A 19635-nucleotide genomic window follows, 5' to 3' on the forward strand; every position below is an offset into this window, starting at 1 on the left:
GTGGTGGGGTTGGTGGTGGTGGTGGTGGTGGTGGAGTGGTGGTGGTGGTGGTGGTGGTAGTGGGGGGTGGTGGTGGTGGTAGTGATGGTGGTGGTGTGGTGGCAGTGGTGGTGGTAGTGGTGGGGGTTGGTGGTGGTGGTGGTGGTGGTGGGGTTGGTGGTGTGGTGGTAGTGGTGGGTGGTTGGTGGTGGTGGTGGTTGGTGGTGGGTGGTGGTAGGGAGTGGGGTTGGTGGTGGTGTGGTGGTGGTAGGTGCAGGTGGTGGTGGTGGGGTTGGTAGTGGTGGTGGTGGTAGTGGTGGTGGTGGTAGTGGTGGTAATGGTGGGGTTGGTGGTGGTGGTGGTGGTAGGGATGGTGGTGGTAGTGGTAATGGTGATGGTGGTAGTGGGGTTGGTGGTGGTGGTGGTAGTGGTGGGGGTTGGTGGTGGTAGTGGTAGTGATGGTGGAGGTGGTGGTGGTGGTGGTGGGGGATTGGTGGTGGTGGTGGGGTGGTGGTGGTGGTGGTGGTAGTGGTGGGGTTGGTGGTGGTGGTGGTGGTGGGGTTGGTGGTAGTGGTGGGGTTGGTGGGGGTGGTGGTAGTGGTTGTGGTAGTGGGGTTGGTGGTGGTGTGGTGGTAGGGTAGGTGGTGGTGGTGGGGTTGGTAGTGGTGGTAGTGGTGGTGGTGGTAATGGTAATGGTAGTGGGGTGGTGGTGGGTGGTGGTGGTGGGGTGGTGGTGGTGGTGGGGTTGGTGGTGGTGGTGGTAGTGGTGGTAGTGGTGGGGGTTGGTGGTGGTGGTAGTGGTGGTGGGGCTGGTGGTGGTGGTGGTAGTGGGGGGTTGGTGGTAGGGTGGTGGTGGTGGTGGGGTGGTGGTAGTGGTGGTGTGGTAGGGTTGGTGGTGGTGGTGGGGTGGTGGTGGTGGTGGTGGTAGGGTGGTGGTGGTGGTGGGGTAGTGGTGGTGAGTGGTGGTGGTGGTGGGTGGTGGGGTGGTGGTGGTGGTGGTAGGATGGTGGTGGTGGTAGTGGTAGTGGTGATGGTGGTAGTGGGGGTGGTGGTGGTGGTGGTGGTGGTTGGTGGTGGTGGTGGTAGTGATGGTGATGGTGAGGTGGTGGGGTTGGTGGTGGTGGTGGGGTGGTGGTGGTAGTGGTGGGGTTGGTGGTGGTGGTGGTAATGGTAATGGTGGGGTGGTGGTGGTGGTGGGGATGGTGGTGGTGGTGGTGGTAGTGGTGGGGTGGTGGTGGGGGTGGGGATTGGTGGTAGTGGTGGGGTGGTGGTGGTTGGTGGGGTTGGTGGTGGTGGTAGTGGTGGTGATGGTGAGGTTGGTGGTGGTAGTGGTGGGGGGTTGGTGGTAGTGGTAGTGGTGGTGGTGGCTGTGGGGGGTTGGTGGTAGTGGTGGGGTTGGTGGTGGTGGTAGTGGTGGTGGTAGTGGTGGTGGGGGGTGGTGGGTGGTGGTGGTAGTGGTGGGATGGTGGGGTTGGTGGTAGTGGGGGTTGGTGGTGGTGGTAGTGGTGGTGGTGGTGGGGTGGTTGGTAGTGGTGGGGTTGGTGGGGGTGGTGGTAGTGGTGGTGGTAGTGGGGTTGGTGGTGGTGTGGTGGTAGGGTAGGTGGTGGTGGTGGGGTTGGTAGTGGTGGTAGTGGTGGTGGTGGTAATGGTAATGGTGGGGGTTGGTGGTGGTAGGTGGTAGGGATGGTGGTGGTGGTAGTGGTAATGGTGATGGTGGTGGTGGTGGTGGTGGTGGGGTGGTGGTGGTAGTGGTGGGGTTGGTGGTGGCAGTGGTAGTGGTGGTGGTAGGGTGGTGGTGGTAGTGGTGGATGGTGGTGGTGGTGGTGGGGGGTGGTGGTGGTGGTGGTAGTGGTGGGGGTGGTGGTAGGTGGTAGTGGTGGTGGGGATTGGTGGTAGTGGTGGGGGGTGGTGGTGGGGGGTGGTGGTAGTGGTGGTGGGTGGGGTGGTGGGGTGGTGGTAGTGGTAGGGTGGTGGTGGTGGGGTTTGGTGGTGGTGGGTGGTGGTGGTAATGGTAATGGTGGGGTAGTGGTGGTGGTGGTAGTGGTGGTGGTGGTGGTGGTGGTGGTGGGGTGGTGGTGGTGGTGGGTTTGGTGGTGGTGGTAGTGGGTGGGGGTGGTGGTGGTGGTGGTGGGGCTGGTGGTGGTGGTGGTAGTGGGGGGTTGGTGGTGGTGGTAGTGGTGGTGGTGGTGGGGTTAGTGGTAGTGGTGGTGGGGTGGTGGGGTAGTGGTGGTGGTGGTTGGTGGTGGTGGTGGTAGTGGGGTTGGTGGTGGTGTGGTGGTGGTGAGGTGGTAGGTGGTGTGGGCTGGTAGTGGGGGGGGTTGGTGGTGGTAGTGGTGGTGGTGGTAGGTTGGTGGTGGTAGATTGGTGGGGTTGGTGGTGGTGGTGGTAGGGATGGTGGTGGTGGTAGTGGTGGTAGTGGTGATGGTGGTAGTGGTGGGGTGGTGGTGGTGGTATGGTGGGGTGGTGGGGTTGGTGGTGGTAGTGGTAGTGATGGTGGAGGGTTGGTAGTGGTGGTTGGTGGGGTGGTGGAGTGGTGGTGGTGGTGGTGGTGGTGGGGTTGGTAGTGGTGGTAGTGGTGGTGGTGGTAATGGTAATGGTGGGGTTGGTGGTGGGAGGGATGGTGGTGGTGGTAGTGGTGGTGGTGGTGGTGGTTGGTGGTGGTGGTGGGGGGTGGTGGTGGTGGGGGGTTGGTGGTGGTGGTAGTGATGGTGATGGTGAGGTTGGTGGTGGTAGTGGGGATTGGTGGTAGTGGTAGTGGTGGTGGTGGGGTGGTAGGTGGTAGTGGTGGTGGTGGTAATGGTAATGGTGGGGTTGGTGGTGGTAGGGATGGTGGTTTGGTGGTAGTGGTAGTGGTGGTGGTGGTGGTGGTTGGTTGGTGGTGGTGGGGTTGGTGGTGGTAGTGGTGGTGGGGTTGGTAGTGGTGGTGGTGGTAGTGGTGGTGGGGTGGTGGTGGTGGTGGTGGTGGTGGTGGTGGGGTTGGTTGGTGGTGGTGGGTTGGTGGGGTTGGTAGTGGTGGTGGGGTTGGTGGTGGTAGTGGTGGGGTTGGTGGTGGTGGTGGTGGTGGTGGTGGGGGTTGGTGGTGGTGGTGGTAGTGGTGGGGTTGGTGGTGGTGGTAGTGGTGGGGTTGGTGGTGGTGGTAGTGGGGGATTGGTGGTAGTGGGGGGTTGGTGATGGTGGTAGTGGTGTGTGGTTGGTGGTGGTGGTGGTGGGGTGGTGGTAGTAGTTGGTGGTGGTGGTGGTAGGTGGGTGGTGGGGTTGGTGGTAGTGGTGGGGGTGGTGGTGGGGTTTGTGGGGGTGGTGGTAGTGGTGGTGGTAGTGGGGTTGGTGGTGGTGTGGTGGTAGGGTAGGTGGTGGTGGTGGGGTTGGTAGTGGTGGTGGGGTTGGTGGGGTGGTGGTAGTGGTGGTGGTAGTGGGGTTGGTGGTGGTGTGGTGGTAGGGTAGGTGGTGGTGGTGGGGTTGGTAGTGGTGGTGGGGTTGGTGGGGGTGGTGGTAGTGGTGGTGGTAGTGGGGTTGGTAGTGGTGGTAGTGGTGGTGGTGGTAATGGTAATGGTGGGGTTGGTGGTGGTAGGGATGGTGGTAGTGGTGGGGTTGGTGGGGGTGGTGGTAGTGGTGGTGGTGGTAGTGGTGGGGTTGGTGGGGGTGGTGGTAGTGGTGGTGGTGGTGGGGTTGGTAGTGGTGGTAGTGGTGGTGGTGGTAATGGTAATGGTAATGGTGGGGTAGTGGTGGTGGTGGGATGGTGGTGGTGGTAGTGGTGGTTGGTGGTGGTGGTGAGGTTGGTGGTGGTGGTAGGGTTGGTGGTGGTGGTTGGTGGTGGTGGTGGTAAGTGGTATAAATTGGTGGTGGTGGTGGTAGTGGTGGTGGTGGTGGGGGGGTTGGTGGTGGTGGTGGTGGTGGTAGTGATGGTGATGGTGAGTGGGGGTGGTGGTGGTGGTGGGGGATTGGTGGTAGTGGTAGTGGTGGTGGTGGTGGTGGTGGGGGGTTGGTGGCAGTGGTGGGGTTGGTGGTAGTGGTGGGGGGTGGGGGTGGTGGTAGTGGTGGTGTGGTTGGTGGTGGTGGTGGGTTTGGTGGTGTTGGTAGTGGGGGGGTTGGTGGTGGTGGTAGTGATGGTGATGGTGAGGTTGGTGGTGGTGGTAGTGGGGGATTGGTGGTAGTGGTAGTGGTGGTGGTGGTCGTGGGGGGTTTGGTGGGGGTTGGTGGTGGTGGTAGTGGTGGTGGTGGTGGTGGGTTTGGTGGGGTGGTGGTGGTGGGGTTGGTGGTGGGGTTGGTGGTGGTGGTGGTGGTAGTGGGGGTTGGTGGTGGTGGTAGTGGGGGATTGGTGGTAGTGGTAGTGGTGGTGGTGGTGGGGGGTTGGTGGGGTTGGTGGTGGTAGTGGTAGTGGTGGTGGTGGTGGTGGGTTTGGTGGTGGTGGTGGGGTTGGTGGTGGGGTTGGTGGTGGTGGTGGTTGGTGGGGTGGTGGTGGTGGTGGGTGGGGGGTTGGTGGTGGTGGTGTAGTAGTGGGGTTGGTGGTGGTAGTGGTAGTGATGGGGTTGGTGGTGGTGGTAGTGGTGGTGGGGTTGGTGGTGGTGGTGGTAGTGGGGGGTGGTGGTGGTGGTAGTGGTAGTGATGGGGTGATTGTGGAGGTTGGTGGTGGTAGTGGGGAGATTGGTGGTAGTGGGGGGTGGTGGTGGTGGTGGTAGTGGTGGTGGGTTTGGTGGTGGTGGTGGGGTTGGTGGTGGGGGGTTGGTGGTGGTGGTGGTAGTGGTGGGGTTGGTGGTGGTGGTAGTGGTGGTGGGGTTGGTGGTGGTGGTGGGTAGTGGGGGGTTGGTGGTGGTAGTGGTAGTGATGGTGATTGTGAGGTTGGTGGTGGTAGTGGGAGGTTGGTGGCAGTGGGGGTTGGTGGTGGTGGTGGTGGTGGTGGGGGGTGGTGGTAGTGGTGGGGTTGGTGGTGGGTGGTGGGGTTGGTGGTAGTGGTGGGGTTGGTGGGGTGGTGGGTAGTGGGGTTGGTGGTGGTGGTGGGGTTGGTGGTAGTGGTGGGGTTGGTGGGGTGGTGGTAGTGGGGTTGGTGGTGGTGGTAGTGGTGGGGTGGTGGTAGTGGGGTTGGTGGTAGTGGTGGGGTTGGTGGTGGTAGTGGTGGGGTTGGTGGGGTGGTGGTGGTAGTGGGGTTGGTGGTGGTGGTGGTGTGGTGGTGGGGTTGGTGGTAGTGGTGGGGTGGTGGTGGTGGTGGTGGGGTTGGTGGTAGTGGGGGGTTGGTGGTAGTGGTGGGGGTGGTGGTAGTGGGGTTGGTGGTTGGGTGGTGGTGGTGGTGGTGGTGGTGGTGGGGTTGGTGGTAGTGGTGGGGGGGTGGTGGTGGTGGTGGGGTTGGTGGTAGTGGTGGGGTTGGTGGGGGTGGTGGTAGTGGTGGTAGTGGTGGTGGTGGTAATGGTAATGGTGGGGTTGGTGGTAGTGGTGGGGTTGGTGGTGGTGGTGGGGTTGGTGGTAGTGGTGGGGTTGGTGGGGGTGGTGGTAGTGGGGGGTGGTGGTGGTGGTGGTGGTGTGGTGGGGTTGGTGGTAGTGGTGGGGTTGGTGGTGGTGGTGGTGTGGTGGTGGGGGTTGGTGGTGTGGTGGGGTTGGTGGTGTGGTGGGGTTGGTGGTAGTGGTGGGGTTGGTGGTGTGGTGGTGGTGGTGGTGGTGTGGTGGGGTTGGTGATAGTGGTGGGGTTGGTGGTGGTGGTGGTGTGGTGGTGGTGGTGGTGGGGGTGGGGTGGTAGTGGTGGGGTTGTTGGTGGTGGGGTTGGTGGTAGTGGGGTTGGTGGTAGTGGTGGGGTTGGTGGTAGTGGTGGGGTTGGTGGGGGTGGTGGTAGTGGGGTTGGTGGTAGTGGTGGGGTTGGTGGGGGTGGTGGTAGTGGGGTTGGTGGTGGTGGTGGTGTGGTGGTAGTGGTGGGGTTGGTGGTGGTGGTGTGGTGGTAGTGGTGGGGTTGGTGGTAGTGGTGGGGTTGGTGGGGGTGGTGGGGTTGGTGGGGGGTGGTGGTAGTGGGGTTGGTGGTGGTGGTGGTGTGGTGGGGTTGGTGGTAGTGGTGGGGTTGGTGGGGTTGGTGGTAGTGGGGTTGGTGGTGGTGGTGGTGTGGTGGTGGTGGTGTGGTGGGGTTGGTGGTAGTGGGGTTGGTGGTGGTGGTGGTGTGGTGGTAGGGTTGGTTAAAATGGTCTGACAAGCTGAAGGCTTCGATATACTGGACTTCAGGGGACTTTATGGTTCTTATTCCAGTTTAAAATGGCCAAGTAACTTTTCTGTCTACCAATAGACTATGTAATAAAATCAATCACAAATGCATCTAAAACATCTATCAAAGCAATGAGCAACACTCATTTGTGCAGTTTGGAGCCTTAGCTAGGCCCAAATACAATGAACCAAATCTCTTCGGCTGTGTGCAGTAAACCAACATTGGTGGTGGGGTTGGTAGTGGTGGTAATGGTGGTGGTGGTAATGGTAATGGTGGGGTTGGTGGTGGTAGGGATGGTGGTGGTGGTAGTGGTAGTGGTGGTGGTGGTGAGGTTGGTGGTGGTGGTGGGGTTGGTGGTGGTGGGTGGGGGGGGTGGTGGTGGTAGTGGTGGTGGTGGTTGTAGTGGTGGGATTGGTGGTGGTGGTAGTGGTGGTGTGGTTGGTGGTGGTGGTGGGGTTGGTGGTGGTGGTAGTGTGGGGGGGGTGGTGGTGGTAGTGATGGTGATGGTGGGGTTGGTGGTAGTGGTGGGGTTGGTGGGGGTGGTGGTAGTGGTGGTGTGGTTGGTGGTGGTGGTGGGTTTGGTGGTGGTGGTAGTGGGGGGGTTGGTGGTGGTGGTAGTGATGGTGAGGTTGGTGGTGGTAGTGGGGGATTGGTGGTAGTGATGGTGATTGTGGTGGTGGTGGTGGGGTTGGTAGTGGTGGTAGTGGGGGGGGTTGTGGTAGTGGTGGTGGTGGTGGTGGTGAGGTTGGTGGTGGTGGTAGTGGGGGGTTGTGGTAGTGGTGGTGGTGGTGGTGGTGAGGTTGTTGGTGGTGGTGGGGTTGGTGGTTTGGTGGCGTTGGTAGTGGTGGTGGTGGGGTTGGTAGCAGTGCTGGTGGGGTTGGTAGTGGTGGTGGTGGTGGTGGGGTTGGTGGTGGTGGTGGGGTTGGTAGTGGTGGTGGTGGTGGTGGTAGTGGTGGGGTTGGTGGTGGTGGTAGTGGTGTTGGGGTTGGTGGTGGTAGTGGTAGTGGGGGGGGTTGGTGGTGGTGGTAGTGATGGTGAGGTTGGTGGTGGTAGTGGGGGATTGGTGGTAGTGGGGGGTTGGTGGTGTTGGTAGTGGTGGTGGTGGTGGTGGGGTTGGTGGTAGTGGTGGGGTTGGTGGTGGTGGTGGGGTTGGTGGTAGTGGTGGGGTTGGTGGGGTGGTGGTAGTGGTGGTGGTAGTGGGGTTGGTGGTGGTGTGGTGGTAGGGTAGGTGGTGGTGGTGGGGTTGGTAGTGGTGGTAGTGGTGGTGGTGGTAATGGTAATGGTGGGGTTGGTGGTGGTGGTGGTAGGGATGGTGGTGGTGGTAGTGGTAGTGGTGGTGGTGAGGTTGGTGGTGGTGGTGGGGTTGGTGGTGGTGGTAGTGGGGGGTTGTGGTAGTGTTGGTGGTGGTGAGGTTGTTGGTGGGGTTGGTGGTGGGATGGCGTTGGTAGTGGTGGTGGTGGGGTTGGTTGTGGTGGTGGTGGTGAGGTTGGTGGTGGTGGTGGGGTTGGTGGTGGTGGGGTTGGTAGTGGTGGTGGTGGTGGGGTTGGTAGTGGTGGTGGTGGGGTCGGTAGTGGTGGTGGTGGTGGTGGGGTTGGTAGTGGTGGTGGGGTTGGTGGTGGTAGTGGGGTTGGTGGTGGTAGTGGGGTTGGTGGTGGTAGTGGTGTTGGTGGTGGTGGTGGTATCCCCAGTAGTAATGCAGGGTATGCCAGGGGGCAGACGAGGAGGGTGAGGATGGAGGGAAGGAGGAGAGGCCAGGAGGAGAGGCCAGGAGGAGAGGCCAGGTGTGTGTATGGGTTAGAGTGATCCCAGGGGGGCATTTCCCTGGACGTGGGGTCTGTGTGTGTGTATGGGTTAGAGTGATCCCAGGGGGGCATTTCCCTGGACGTGGGGTCTGTGTGTGTGTATGGGTTAGAGTGATCCCAGGGGGGCATTTCCCTGGACGTGGGGTCTGTGTGTGTGTATGGGTTAGAGTGATCCCAGGGGGCATTTTGGACGTGGGGTCTGGGGATGTGGGGTCTGGGGTCTGTGTGTGTATGGGTTAGAGTGATCCCAGGGGGCATTTCCCTGGACGTGGGGTCTGTGTGTGTGTATGGGTTAGAGTGATCCCAGGGGGGCATTTCCCTGGACGTGGGGTCTGTGTGTGTGTATGGGTTAGAGTGATCCCAGGGGGGCATGCCCCTGAACGTGGGTGCTGTGTGTGCCACTCTAGCACGATGCCAACCATTCACAGAGAAAGAGTAAGTGTGTATTTTGTATTCATGTGCGTGTGTCCAACATACAAGCAGATGAGATGGAGGTGGGCACTGCTGGCCTAGGTGTGTGTTGCTCTGTGCCAGGCTGTGCCAAGCGGTACCCCCTGGCATGGTCTATAGCATGCCAGGTCAAACCGGAACTGATCTACAGAGTGACAATCATGACCAACTAGTGATACCGCTTCTAACTGTGAATTTCTAGTAGAACCAGCAAACTGGCATCAACCAGCTAGTGATCCCCTGTCTCCGCTGAGCAGATGGATGAAACTTACGAGACAGAGATAGATCACCTGTTGCCACAAGAAAAGGGCAACCAGTGAAGCACAAACACCATTGTAAATACAAACACAACAAATGTTTCCCATGCCAATAAAGCCCCTTGAATTGAATTGAATTGATAGGGAAGAGAAGAGACTGAGAGAAAGGAACAGAATCTCCCAAATTAACGGACCAATTACAGTAACGCCAAAAATATATAGAAAACAAACAACATAGAGATAACAGCTAAGTTTAAGAAGACTTACATTCCTCCCCTCTACCCCCCCCTCTCATTCCTCCCCTCTACCCCCCCTCTCTCATTCCTAGCCCTCTACCCCCTCTCATTCCTCCCTCGACCCCCTCTCTCATTCCTCCCCTCGACCCCCTCTCTCATTCCTCCCCTCTACCCCCTCTCATTCCTCCCCTCTACCCCCTCTCTCATCCCTCCCCTCTACCCCCTCTCATTCCTCCCCTCGACCCCCTCTCTCATTCCTCCCCTCGACCCCCTCTCTCATTCCTCCCCTCTACCCCCTCTCATTCCTCCCCTCTACCCCTCTCTCATCCCTCCCCTCTACCCCCCTCTCTCATTCCTCCCCTCTAACCCCTCTCTCATCCCTCCCTCTACCCCCTCTCATTCCTCCCCTCTACCCCCTCTCGCTCATCCCTCCCTCTACCCCCTCTCTCATTCCTCTCCTCTCTCATCCCTCCACTCTACCCCCCCTCTCTCTACCCCCCTCTACTACCCCTCTCTCATCCTCTCTCTACCCCCTCTCTCTACCCTCCCTCTCTCATCCTCCCCTCTACCCCCTCTCTCATCCCTCTCTCTACCCCCTCTCTCTACCCTCCCTCTCTCATCCCTCCCTCTAACCCCTCTCTCATCCCTCTCTACCCCCTCTCTCTACCCTCCCTCTTTCATCCCTCTCTCTACCCCCTCTATCTACCCCCCTCTCTCATCCCTCTCTCATCCCTCCTCCTATCCCCCTTTCTCTCTACCCTCCGTCTAACCCCCTCTCTCTCTGCCCTCCCCTCTCCCCCCCATTCCTCTACCCCCTCCCTCTCTCTCTACCCCTTCCTCCCCCCTCTCTCTTCCCTCCCTCTACCCCCCACTTTCTCTCTCTTACCTCCCTCACGCCTCTCTCTCTCCCATCCCTCTCTCTTTCTCTCTTCCTTCTCTCTCTTCCTTCCTCTACCCCCCTCTCTATCTCTCCCCCATTCTCGCTCTCCCTCCCTCTACCCCCCCTTCTCTCTCTTCCCTCCCTATACCCCCCATTTCTCTCTCTCTACCCCCTCTCTCTCTATTCCCTCCCTCTACCCCCCCACTCTCTCTCTCTTCCCTTCCTCCACCCCCTGTCTCTCTCTCTCTCATTCTCGTTTTTTGTGTGGTGCTTTAATAGGATATTGATCGACAGAAGCAGATTCGATTGGGCCCTGCCACTGAATTGTGTAATGGGTGCACAAAGCCAAGGTCACACTACCGTACAGAGGGGGAGGTAGGGGAGGAATGGGTAGGGGAAGGGGAGGATGATGAGGGGGGGTGAAGGCGGCCTGTCGCCCCATTCAATAACGACCCCTCATCTATAGCTCTGCACTTTCAAGTCAACCCACCCCCTGGTCCCTCTCCACTCTCTTAAATAAATCTATCATACGTGCCATTTGACTAGATGTTCAGGAGTCTTATGACTTGGGGGTAGAAGCTGTTCAGAGCCTCTTGGACCTAGACTTGGCGCTCCGGTACCGCTTGCCGTGCAGTAGCCAAGAGAACAGTCTATGACTAGGGTTGCTGGAGTCTTTGACAATTTTTAGGGCCTTCCTCTGACACCGCCTGGTATAGAGGTCTTGGATGGCAGGAGTGCCTGGTGGTCGGAGGCTAAGCAGTTGCCATACCAGGCGGTGATGCAAACAGTCAGGATGCTCTCGAAGGTGCAGAAGTAGAACCTTTGGAGGATCTGCTGACCCATGTCAAGTATTTTCAGTCTCCTGAGGGGGAATAGGTTTTTCGTGCCCTCTTCACGACTGTCTTTGTATGTTTGGACCATGTTAGTTTGATGGTGATGTGGACACCAAGGATCTTTAAGCTCTCAACCTGCTCAACTGCAGCCCCGTCAATGAGAATAGGGGGCGTGCTCTGCCCTCTGTTTCATGATCAGCTATTGTCCTGGCACCACACTGGCAGGTCTCTGATCTCCTCCCTATAGTCTGACTCATCGTTGTTGGTGATCAGGCCTACCATCGCCGTGTCGTCTGGAAAACTTAATCATGGTGCTGGGAGTCGTGAGTGGCCACGCAGTCATGGGTGAACAGTGAGTACAGGAGGGGACTAAGCACGCACCCCTGAGGGGCCCCCCTCAGCGTGGCAGATGATCAGCGTGGCAGATGTGTTGCTGCCTACCCTTACCACCTGGGGGCAGCCCGTCAGGAAGTCCAGGATCCAGTTGCAGAGGGTGGTGTTCAGTCCCAGGATCCTTAGCTTAGTGATGAGCTTTGAGGGTACTATGGTGTTGAACGCTGAGCTGTAGTCAATGAACAGCATTCTCACTTAGGCATTCCTCTTGACCAGGTGAGAGAGGGTAGTGTGGAGTGCAATAGAGATTGCATCATCTGTGGATCTGTTGGGGCGGTATGTGAATTGGAGTGGGTCCAGGGTGTCTGGGATGATGGTGTCGATGTGAGCCATGACCAGCCTTTCAATGCATTACATGGCTACAGATGTGAGTATTACGAGGTGAAAGTCATTTAGACAGGTTGCCTTGGCGTTCTTAGCAACAGGGACTATGGTGGTCTACTTGAAACATGTAGATATTACAGACTGGGTCCGGGAGAGGTTGAAACAGATGACAAAGGAGGGATGGAGAGACGGCGTGAGTGAGGGCAGGGTGTGTGTGGTGGGGGGTGTGTGTGGTGGGGGGTGTTTGTGGTGGGGGGGGGTGTGGTGGGGGGTGATCAATGAATCTTTGATCAGAAGGGTCTCCAGTCAGAGTGCTGACAGGCACTTTCAATGGGCTATTGTTAGCGGGGGCTAACGACAGGACCGAATGGATCGTTCTGCACCCCCTCCTTCCCTGCCTCCCTGTGTTGTATGTAGAACACACTTTTTAAAGGTCATGTTTTTCTCTTCCCTCACTCTCTCTCCATCTCTCCTTTGTCTCTCCATCTCTCCTTTGTCTCTCCATCTCTCCTTTGTCTCTCCATCTCTCCTTTGTCTCTCCATCTCTCCGTTGTCTCTCCATCTCTCCTTTGTCTCTCCATCTCTCCTTTGTCTCTCCATCTCTCCTTTGTCTCTCCATCTCTCCATCTCTCCTTTGTCTCTCCATCTCTCCTTTGTCTCTCCATCTCTCCTTTGTCTCTCCAACTCTCCTTTGTCTCTCCATCTCTCCTTTGTCTCTCCATCTCTCCTTTGTCTCTCCATCTCTCCTTTGTCTCTCCATCTCTCCTTTGTCTCTCCATCTCTCCTTTGTCTCTCCATCTCTCCTTCATCTTTCCGTCTCCTCCTTCTCCAATGACAAAGATTTGTCTGGAGGAGTTTCTTTCTTACCACCTCCCTCACCTCCTCCTCTCCCTCCTCCTCTCCCCTCCTCCTCTCCCCTCCTCCTCTCCCCTCCCCTTTCCCTTTATCTTCCCTTTTCTTCTTCTCCAAGAGGAGTGCCACCGACAGGGACTCCCCCCTAACGATTAAGGTTAAGAGTCGAGGAGTGGCACCTACAGGCCCCCCCTCCCTAACGATTAAGGTTAAGAGTCGAGGAGTGGCACCGACAGGGCCTCCCCCCTAACGATTAAGGTTAAGAGTCGAGGAGGGGCACCGCCAGGGCCTCCCCCCTAACGATTAAGGTTAAAACTCGAGGAGGGGCACCTACAGGGCTCCCCCCCTAACGGTTAAGGTTAAGAGTCGAGGAGGGGCACCGACAGGGCCTCCCCCCTAACGATTAAGGTTAAGAGTCGAGGAGGGGCACCTACAGGGCCTCCCCCCTAACGATTAAGGTTAAGACTCGAGGAGGAGCACCGACAGGGCCTCCCCCCTAACGATTAAGGTTAAGACTCGAGGAGGGGCACCTACAGGGCCTCCCCCCTAACGATTAAGGTAAAGAGTCAAGGAGTGGCACCGACAGGGCCTCCCCCCTAACGATTAAGGTAAAGAGTCGAGGAGGGGCACCTACAGGGCCTCCCCCCTAACGATTAAGGTTAAGAGTCGAGGAGTGGCACCGACAGGGCCTCCCCCCTAACGATTAAGGTAAAGAGTCGAGGAGTGGCACCGACAGGGCCTCGCCCCTAACGATTAAGGTAAAGAGTCGAGGAGGGGCACCGACAGGGCCTCCCCCTAACGATTAAGGTAAAGAGTCAAGGAGTGGCACCCAACAGGGCCTCCCCCCTAACGATTAAGGTAAAGAGTCAAGGAGTGGCACCCAACAGGGCCTCCCCCCTAACGATTAAGGTAAAGAGTCGAGGAGGGGCACCGACAGGGCCTCCCCCCTAACGATTAAGGTAAAGAGTCGAGGAGGGGCACCGACAGGGCCTCCCCCCTAACGATTAAGGTTAAGAGTCGAGGAGTGGCACCGACAGGGCCCCCCCCCTAACGATTAAGGTTAAGAGTCGAGGAGGGGCACCGACAGGGCCTCCCCCCTAACGATTAAGGTAAAGAGTCGAGGAGGGGCACCGACAGGGCCTCCCCCCTAACGATTAAGGTTAAGAGTCGAGGAGTGGCACCGACAGGGCCTCCCCCCTAACGATTAAGGTAAAGAGTCAAGGAGTGGCACCCAACAGGGCCTCCCCCCTAACGATTAAGGTAAAGAGTCGAGGAGTGGCACCGACAGGGCCTCCCCCCTAACGATTAAGGTAAAGAGTCGAGGAGTGGCACCGACAGGGCCTCCCCCCTAACGATTAAGGTAAAGAGTCGAGGAGGGGCACCGACAGGGCCACCCCCCTAACGATTAAGGTAAAGAGTCAAGGAGTGGCACCCAACAGGGCCTCCCCCCTAACGATTAAGGTAAAGAGTCGAGGAGGGGCACCGACAGGGCCACCCCCCTAACGATTAAGGTTAACCTAAACTTCAGAGCCTGTCTTCATAAAGGGTCTCAGACTGCCCTCTTCCCTTGCATTCATTGTAACCTAAAAGGTAAAACTGATCCTAGATCAGCACTCCTACTCTGAGAAACAGATCTTAGTCATTGTCCATTTTTCATTGGCCTACTAAGGTGACTGTAGGTCTTTTCCTTTAGCTGACTGTCTGATTTGGGAGAGAATTGGGGTTTGCTCTTAGTTCATTAACATAGTGGGAGTGACTGGGGAATCTCTGTATCGATCCTAATAAATTGTATTAGTGGGCCCGGACCATATCGATGGCAGATATGCAATCACATCACTGCCTGCTGCTGGCTTCTCTTTGTGGAGAGAATAGAGATGGAGACAGAGAGAGAAAGAGACAGAGAGAGAGAGTGATGGGGGGGTTAAAGAGAGAGTGACAGAGGGGTAGAGAGAGAGTGATGGGGGTAAAGAGAGAGTGACAGAGGGGGTACAGAGAGAGTGACGGGGGGTAAATAGAGAGTGACGGGGAGTAAAGAGAAGAGAGAGTGACGGGGGTAAAGAGAGAGTGACAGGGGGTAAAGAGAGTGACAGGGGGGTAAAGAGAGAGTGACGGGGGTAAAGAGAGATGACAGGGGGGTATAGAGAGTGACAGGGGGTAAAGAGAGAGTGACAGAGGGGGTACAGAGAGAGTGACAGGGGGGTAAAGAGAAGAGAGAGTGACGGGAGGGTAAAAGAGAGAGTGACGGGGGTAAAGAGAAGAGAGAGTGACGGGGGGTAAAGAGAGAGTGACAGGGGGTAAAGAGAGAGTGACGGGGGGTAAAGAGAGAGTGACAGGGGGTAAAGAGAGAGTGACGGGGGTAAAGAGAGAGTGACGGGGAGTAAAGAGAAGAGAGAGTGACGGGGGGTAAAGAGAGAGTGACGGGGGGTAAAGAGAAGAGAGAGTGACGGGGGGTAAAAGAGAGAGTGACGGGGGTAAAGAGAGAGTGACGGGGGGTAAAGAGAGAGTGACAGTGGGGGTAAAGAGAGAGTGACGGGGGGTAAAGAGAGAGTGAAGGGGGGATAAAGAGAGAGTGACGGGGATAAAGAGAGAGTGACGGGGGGTAAAGAGAGAGGGGGGGTAAAGAGAGAGTGACGGGGGGTAAAGAGAGAGTGACGGGGGGTAAAGAGAAGAGAGAGTGACGGGGGGTAAAGAGAGAGTGACGGGAGGGTAAAGAGAGAGTGACGGGGGGGGTAAAGAGAGAGTGAAGGGGGGTAAAGAGAGAGTGACGGGAGGTAAAGAGAAGAGAGAGTGACGGGGGGTAAAGAGAGAGTGACGGGGGTAAAGAGAGAGTGACGGGGGTAAAGAGAGAGTGACGGGGGTAAAGAGAGTGACGGGGGTAAAGAGAGAGTGACGGGGGTAAAGAGAGAGTGACGGGGGATAAAGAGAGAGTGACGGGGGGTAAAGAGAAGAGAGAGTGACGGGGGTAAAGAGAGAGTGACGGGGGGTAAAGACAGAGTGACGGGGGGTAAAGAGAAGAGAGAGTGACGGGGGGTAAAGAGAGAGGACGGGGGGTAAAGAGAGAGTGACGGGGGGTAAAGAGAAGAGAGAGGACGGGGGGTAAAGAGAGAGTGACAGAGAGAGTGACAGAGAGAGTAACAGAGGGGTAGAGAGAGAGTGATGGGGGGGTAAAGAGAGAGTGACAGAGGGGGTACAGAGAGAGTGACGGGGGGTAAAGAGAAGAGAGAGGGACAGGGGGTAAAGAGAGAGTGACGGGGAGTAAAAGAGAAGAGAGAGTGACTGGGGGTAAAGAGAGAGTGACAGGGGGTAAAGAGAGAGTGACAGAGGGGGTACAGAGAGAGTGACGGGGGGGGTAAAGAGAAGAGAGAGTGACGACGGGAGGGTAAAAGAGAGAGTGACGGGGGGTAAAGAGAGAGTGACAGGGGGTAAAGAGAGAGTGACGGGGGGTAAAGAGAAGAGAGAGTGACGGGGTGGGGGGGGTAAAGAGAGAGTGACGGGAAGGTAAAGAGAGAGTGACGGGGGGATAAAGAGAGAGTGACAGGGGGTAAAGAGAGAGTGACGGGGGGGTAAAGAGAAGAGAGAGTGACGGGGGGGGTAAAGAGAAGAGAGAGTGAGAGGGGGGTAAAGAGAGAGTGACGGGGGTAAAGAGAGAGTGACGGGGGGGTAAAGAGAGAGTGACGGGGTAAAGAGAGAGTGACGGGGAGGTAAAGAGAAGAGAGAGTAAAGACGGGGGGTAAAAGAGAGAGTGACAGAGAGAGTGACAGAGAGAGTGACAGAGGGGTAGAGAGAGAGTGATGGGGGGGTAAAGAGAGAGTGACAGAGGGGGTAAAAGAGAGAGTGACGGGGGTAAAGAGAAGGACGGGGATAAAGAAAGAGTGACGGGGGATAAAGAGAGAGTAAAGAGACGGGGGTAAAAAGAGAAGAGAGAGTGACGGGGGTAAAAGAGAGAGTGACGGGGGGTAAAGAGAGAGTGACGGGGGGTAAAGAGAAGAGAGAGTGACGGGGGGTAAAGAGAGAGTGACGGGGGGGTAAAGAGAGAGTGACAGGGGGGTAAAGAGAAGAGAGAGTGACGGGGGGTAAAGAGAGAGTGACAGAGGGGGTAAAGAGAGAGTGACGGGGGGTAAAGAGAGAGTGACGGGGGGTAAAGAGAAGAGAGAGTGACGGGGGGGGTAAAGAGAGAGTGACAGGGGGTAAAGAGAGAGTGACGGGGGGTAAAGAGAAGAGAGAGTGACGGGGGTAAAAAGAGAAGAGAGAGTGACAGAGAGAGTGGGGGGTAAAAGAGAGAGTGACGGGGGGTAAAGAGAGAGTGACAGAGGGGGTAAAGGGGGGTAAAAAGAGAGAGTGACGGGGGGTAAAGAGAGACGGGGGGGGTAAAGAGACGGGGGGTAAAGAGAGAGTGACGGGGAGGTACGGGAGGTAAAAGAAGAGAGAGTGACGGGGTAAAGAGAGAGTGACAGAGAGAGTGACAGAGAGAGTGACAGAGGGGTAGAGAGAGAGTGATGGGGGGTAAAGAGAGAGTGACAGAGGGGGTAAAGAGAGAGTGATGGGGGGTAAAGAGAGAGTGACGGGGATAAAGAAAGAGTGACGGGGGATAAAGAGAGAGTGACGGGGGTAAAGAGAAGAGAGAGTGACGGGGGGTAAAAAGAGAGTGACGGGGGGTAAAGAGAGAGTGACGGGGGGTAAAGAGAAGAGAGAGTGACGGGGGGTAAAGAGAGAGTGACGGGGGGTAAAGAGAGAGTGACGGGGGTAAAGAGAAGAGAGAGTGACGGGGGGTAAAGAGAGAGTGACGGGGGGTAAAGAGAGAGTGACAGAGGGAGTAAAGATGGGGGAGGTAGAGAGAGGAATAGAGAGGATAAACTTACTCTGTGAGACTCGCACGAGCTCGGCCACACTGAAGACACCCGATGTGACAAAGCTGTCTTGGAAGCCAAGATGTCCTGAGAGAAAGAGAGAGAGAGAGAGAGAGAGAGAGAGAGAGAGATGATGTTATTGCAAACAGAGGATCATTGGAACATGAAAGAGGAGGCATGGGACGAGGTTCGTCTCAAACACACATCATACACACACACACAAAATCACGCATGCATGTGCACACAGACACACACACACACACACACACACACACACACACACACACACACACACACACACACACACACACACACACACACACACACACACACACACACACACACACACACACAGGCTCACCCTCACTCACACACCGTTACATGTCCCTGTGGAAAGTAAGGCAATGTGTGAGAAGAGGGTGCATTTACAATGACCTAGAGGGCAGGGCACATCTGGGGCCCCTGTCCCCACCTTCCACTCCCAAAAACCACGGCAGGGGGCTCCACTAACCAGACACACACAAAAACACACAAGTGTCTCTAGTGAAACTACTGGAGCAGCTCGTGTTGATACTGATCTCATCTTTCCAAGACATTTTCCATAACTTTGGACAAGCTTTGCTTTCCCCCTACAACTCCTGTACCACCAACTGAATGTTGCTCTGCCTGGAGTACCCCCCCAAGTACTCCCAGGGTTCCCAGTACCTCTCGTTGGGAACCACTAGGAACCACCAGTGGTGCAGCAGTCTAATGCACTGCATGTCAGTGCTAGAGGCATCACTACAGACCCTGGTTCGATTCCAGGCTGTATCACAACTGGCCATGATTGGGAGTCCCATAGGGCGGCGCACAATTGGCACAGCATCGTCCGGGATTGGCTGGGATAGCCCCAGTGTCGTCCGGGTTAGGGATTGGCTGGGATAGCCCCAGTGTCGTCCGGGTTAGGGATTGGCTGGGATAGGCCCAGTGTCGTCCGGGTTAGGGATTGGCTGGGATAGCCCCAGTGTCGTCCGGGTTAGGGATTGGCTGGGATAGCCCCAGTGTCGTCCGGGTTAGGGATTGGCTGAGATAGCCCCAGTGTCGTCCGGGTTAGGGATTGGCTGGGATAGCCCCAGTGTCGTCCGGGTTAGGGATTGGCTGGGATAGGCCCAGTGTCGTCCGGGTTAGGGATTGGCTGGGATAGCCCCAGTGTCGTCCGGGTTAGGGATTGGCTGGGATAGCCCCAGTGTCGTCCGGGTTAGGGATTGGCTGGGGTAGCCCCAGTGTCGTCCGGGTTAGGGATTGGCTGGGATAGCCCCAGTGTCGTCCGGGTTAGGGATTGGCTGGGGTAGCCCCAGTGTCGTCCGGGTTAGGGATTGGCTGGGATAGCCCCAGTGTCGTCCGGGTTAGGGATTGGCTGGGATAGCCCCATTGTCGTCCGGGTTAGGGATTGGCTGGGATAGCCCCAGTGTCGTCCGGGTTAGGGATTGGCTGGGATAGCCCCAGTGTCGTCCGGGTTAGGGATTGGCTGGGGTAGCCCCAGTGTCGTCCGGGTTAGGGATTGGCTGGGATAGCCCCAGTGTCGTCCGGGTTAGGGATTGGCTGGGATAGCCCCAGTGTCGTCCGGGTTAGGGATTGGCTGGGATAGGCCCAGTGTCGTCCGGGTTAGGGATTGGCTGGGATAGCCCCAGTGTCGTCCGGGTTAGGGATTGGCTGGGGTAGCCCCAGTGTCGTCCGGGTTAGGGATTGGCTGGGATAGCCCCAGTGTCGTCCGGGGTAGGGATTGGCTGGGATAGCCCCAGTGTCGTCCGGGTTAGGGATTGGCTGGAATAGCCCCAGTGTCGTCCGGGTTAGGGATTGGCTGGGATAGCCCCAGTGTCGTCCGGGATAGGGATTGGCTGGGATAGCCCCAGTGTCGTCCGGGTTAGGGATTGGCTGGGATAGACCGTCATTGTAAATACACATTTTATCTTAACTGACTTGCCTAGTTAAATGAAGGTTCAATAACAAAATGAAATACGTTCATTGCTGGTCTTCATTCCCTAGACGCTCTATGACTACGTCCCAAAGAGAACCCTATTCCCTTTAGAGTGACCAGGGCCCAGCTCTGCTCCAAACTTAGTACACTCTTAAGGGTAAAGATGCCAAAGAGAGAGAGAGAGAGAGAGAGAGAGAGAGAGAGAGAGAGAGAGAGACAGGCAGAGAGAGGGAGAGAGAGAGATTACTTGACACATTGGAAAGAATTAACAAAAAAAACAGAGCAAACTAGAATGCTATTTGGCCCTAAACAGAGAGTACACAGCGGCAGAATACCTGACCACTGTGACTGACCCAAAATTAAGGATTACAGACTCAGTGAGCATAGCCTTGCTATTGAGAAAGGCCGCCGTAGGCAAACATGGCTCTCAAGAGAAGACAGGCTATGTGCTCACTGCCCACAAAATGAGGTGGAAACTGAGCTGCACTTCCTAACCTCCTGCCCAATGTATGACCATATTAGAGAGACATATTTCCCTCAGATTACACAGATCCACAAAGAATTCGAAAACAAATCAAATTTTGAATTCCACAGTGTGCCATCACAGCAGCAAGATTTGTGACCTGTTGCCACGAGAAAAGGGCAACCAG

At 56.9% G+C, this 19635-nt stretch overlaps 1 protein-coding gene across 3 annotated transcripts in view; it reads right to left on the reverse strand.

Annotated features, from left to right (window-relative positions):
* LOC115124455 (nuclear factor 1 A-type) overlaps nt 1-19635 on the reverse strand; it is a 318617-nt gene that overhangs the window by 106550 nt on the left and 192432 nt on the right. For all 3 annotated transcript variants that reach the window (XM_065009608.1, XM_065009609.1, XM_065009610.1), the window contains exon 4: nt 17041-17115. In XM_065009608.1, the coding sequence (XP_064865680.1) occupies nt 17041-17115 (75 nt within the window). The remainder of the gene's footprint in view (nt 1-17040; nt 17116-19635) is intronic.

The sequence above is a fragment of the Oncorhynchus nerka genome, linkage group LG25 (genome assembly GCF_034236695.1).
Source record: "Oncorhynchus nerka isolate Pitt River linkage group LG25, Oner_Uvic_2.0, whole genome shotgun sequence".
Classification (NCBI taxonomy): Eukaryota; Metazoa; Chordata; class Actinopteri; order Salmoniformes; family Salmonidae; genus Oncorhynchus; species Oncorhynchus nerka.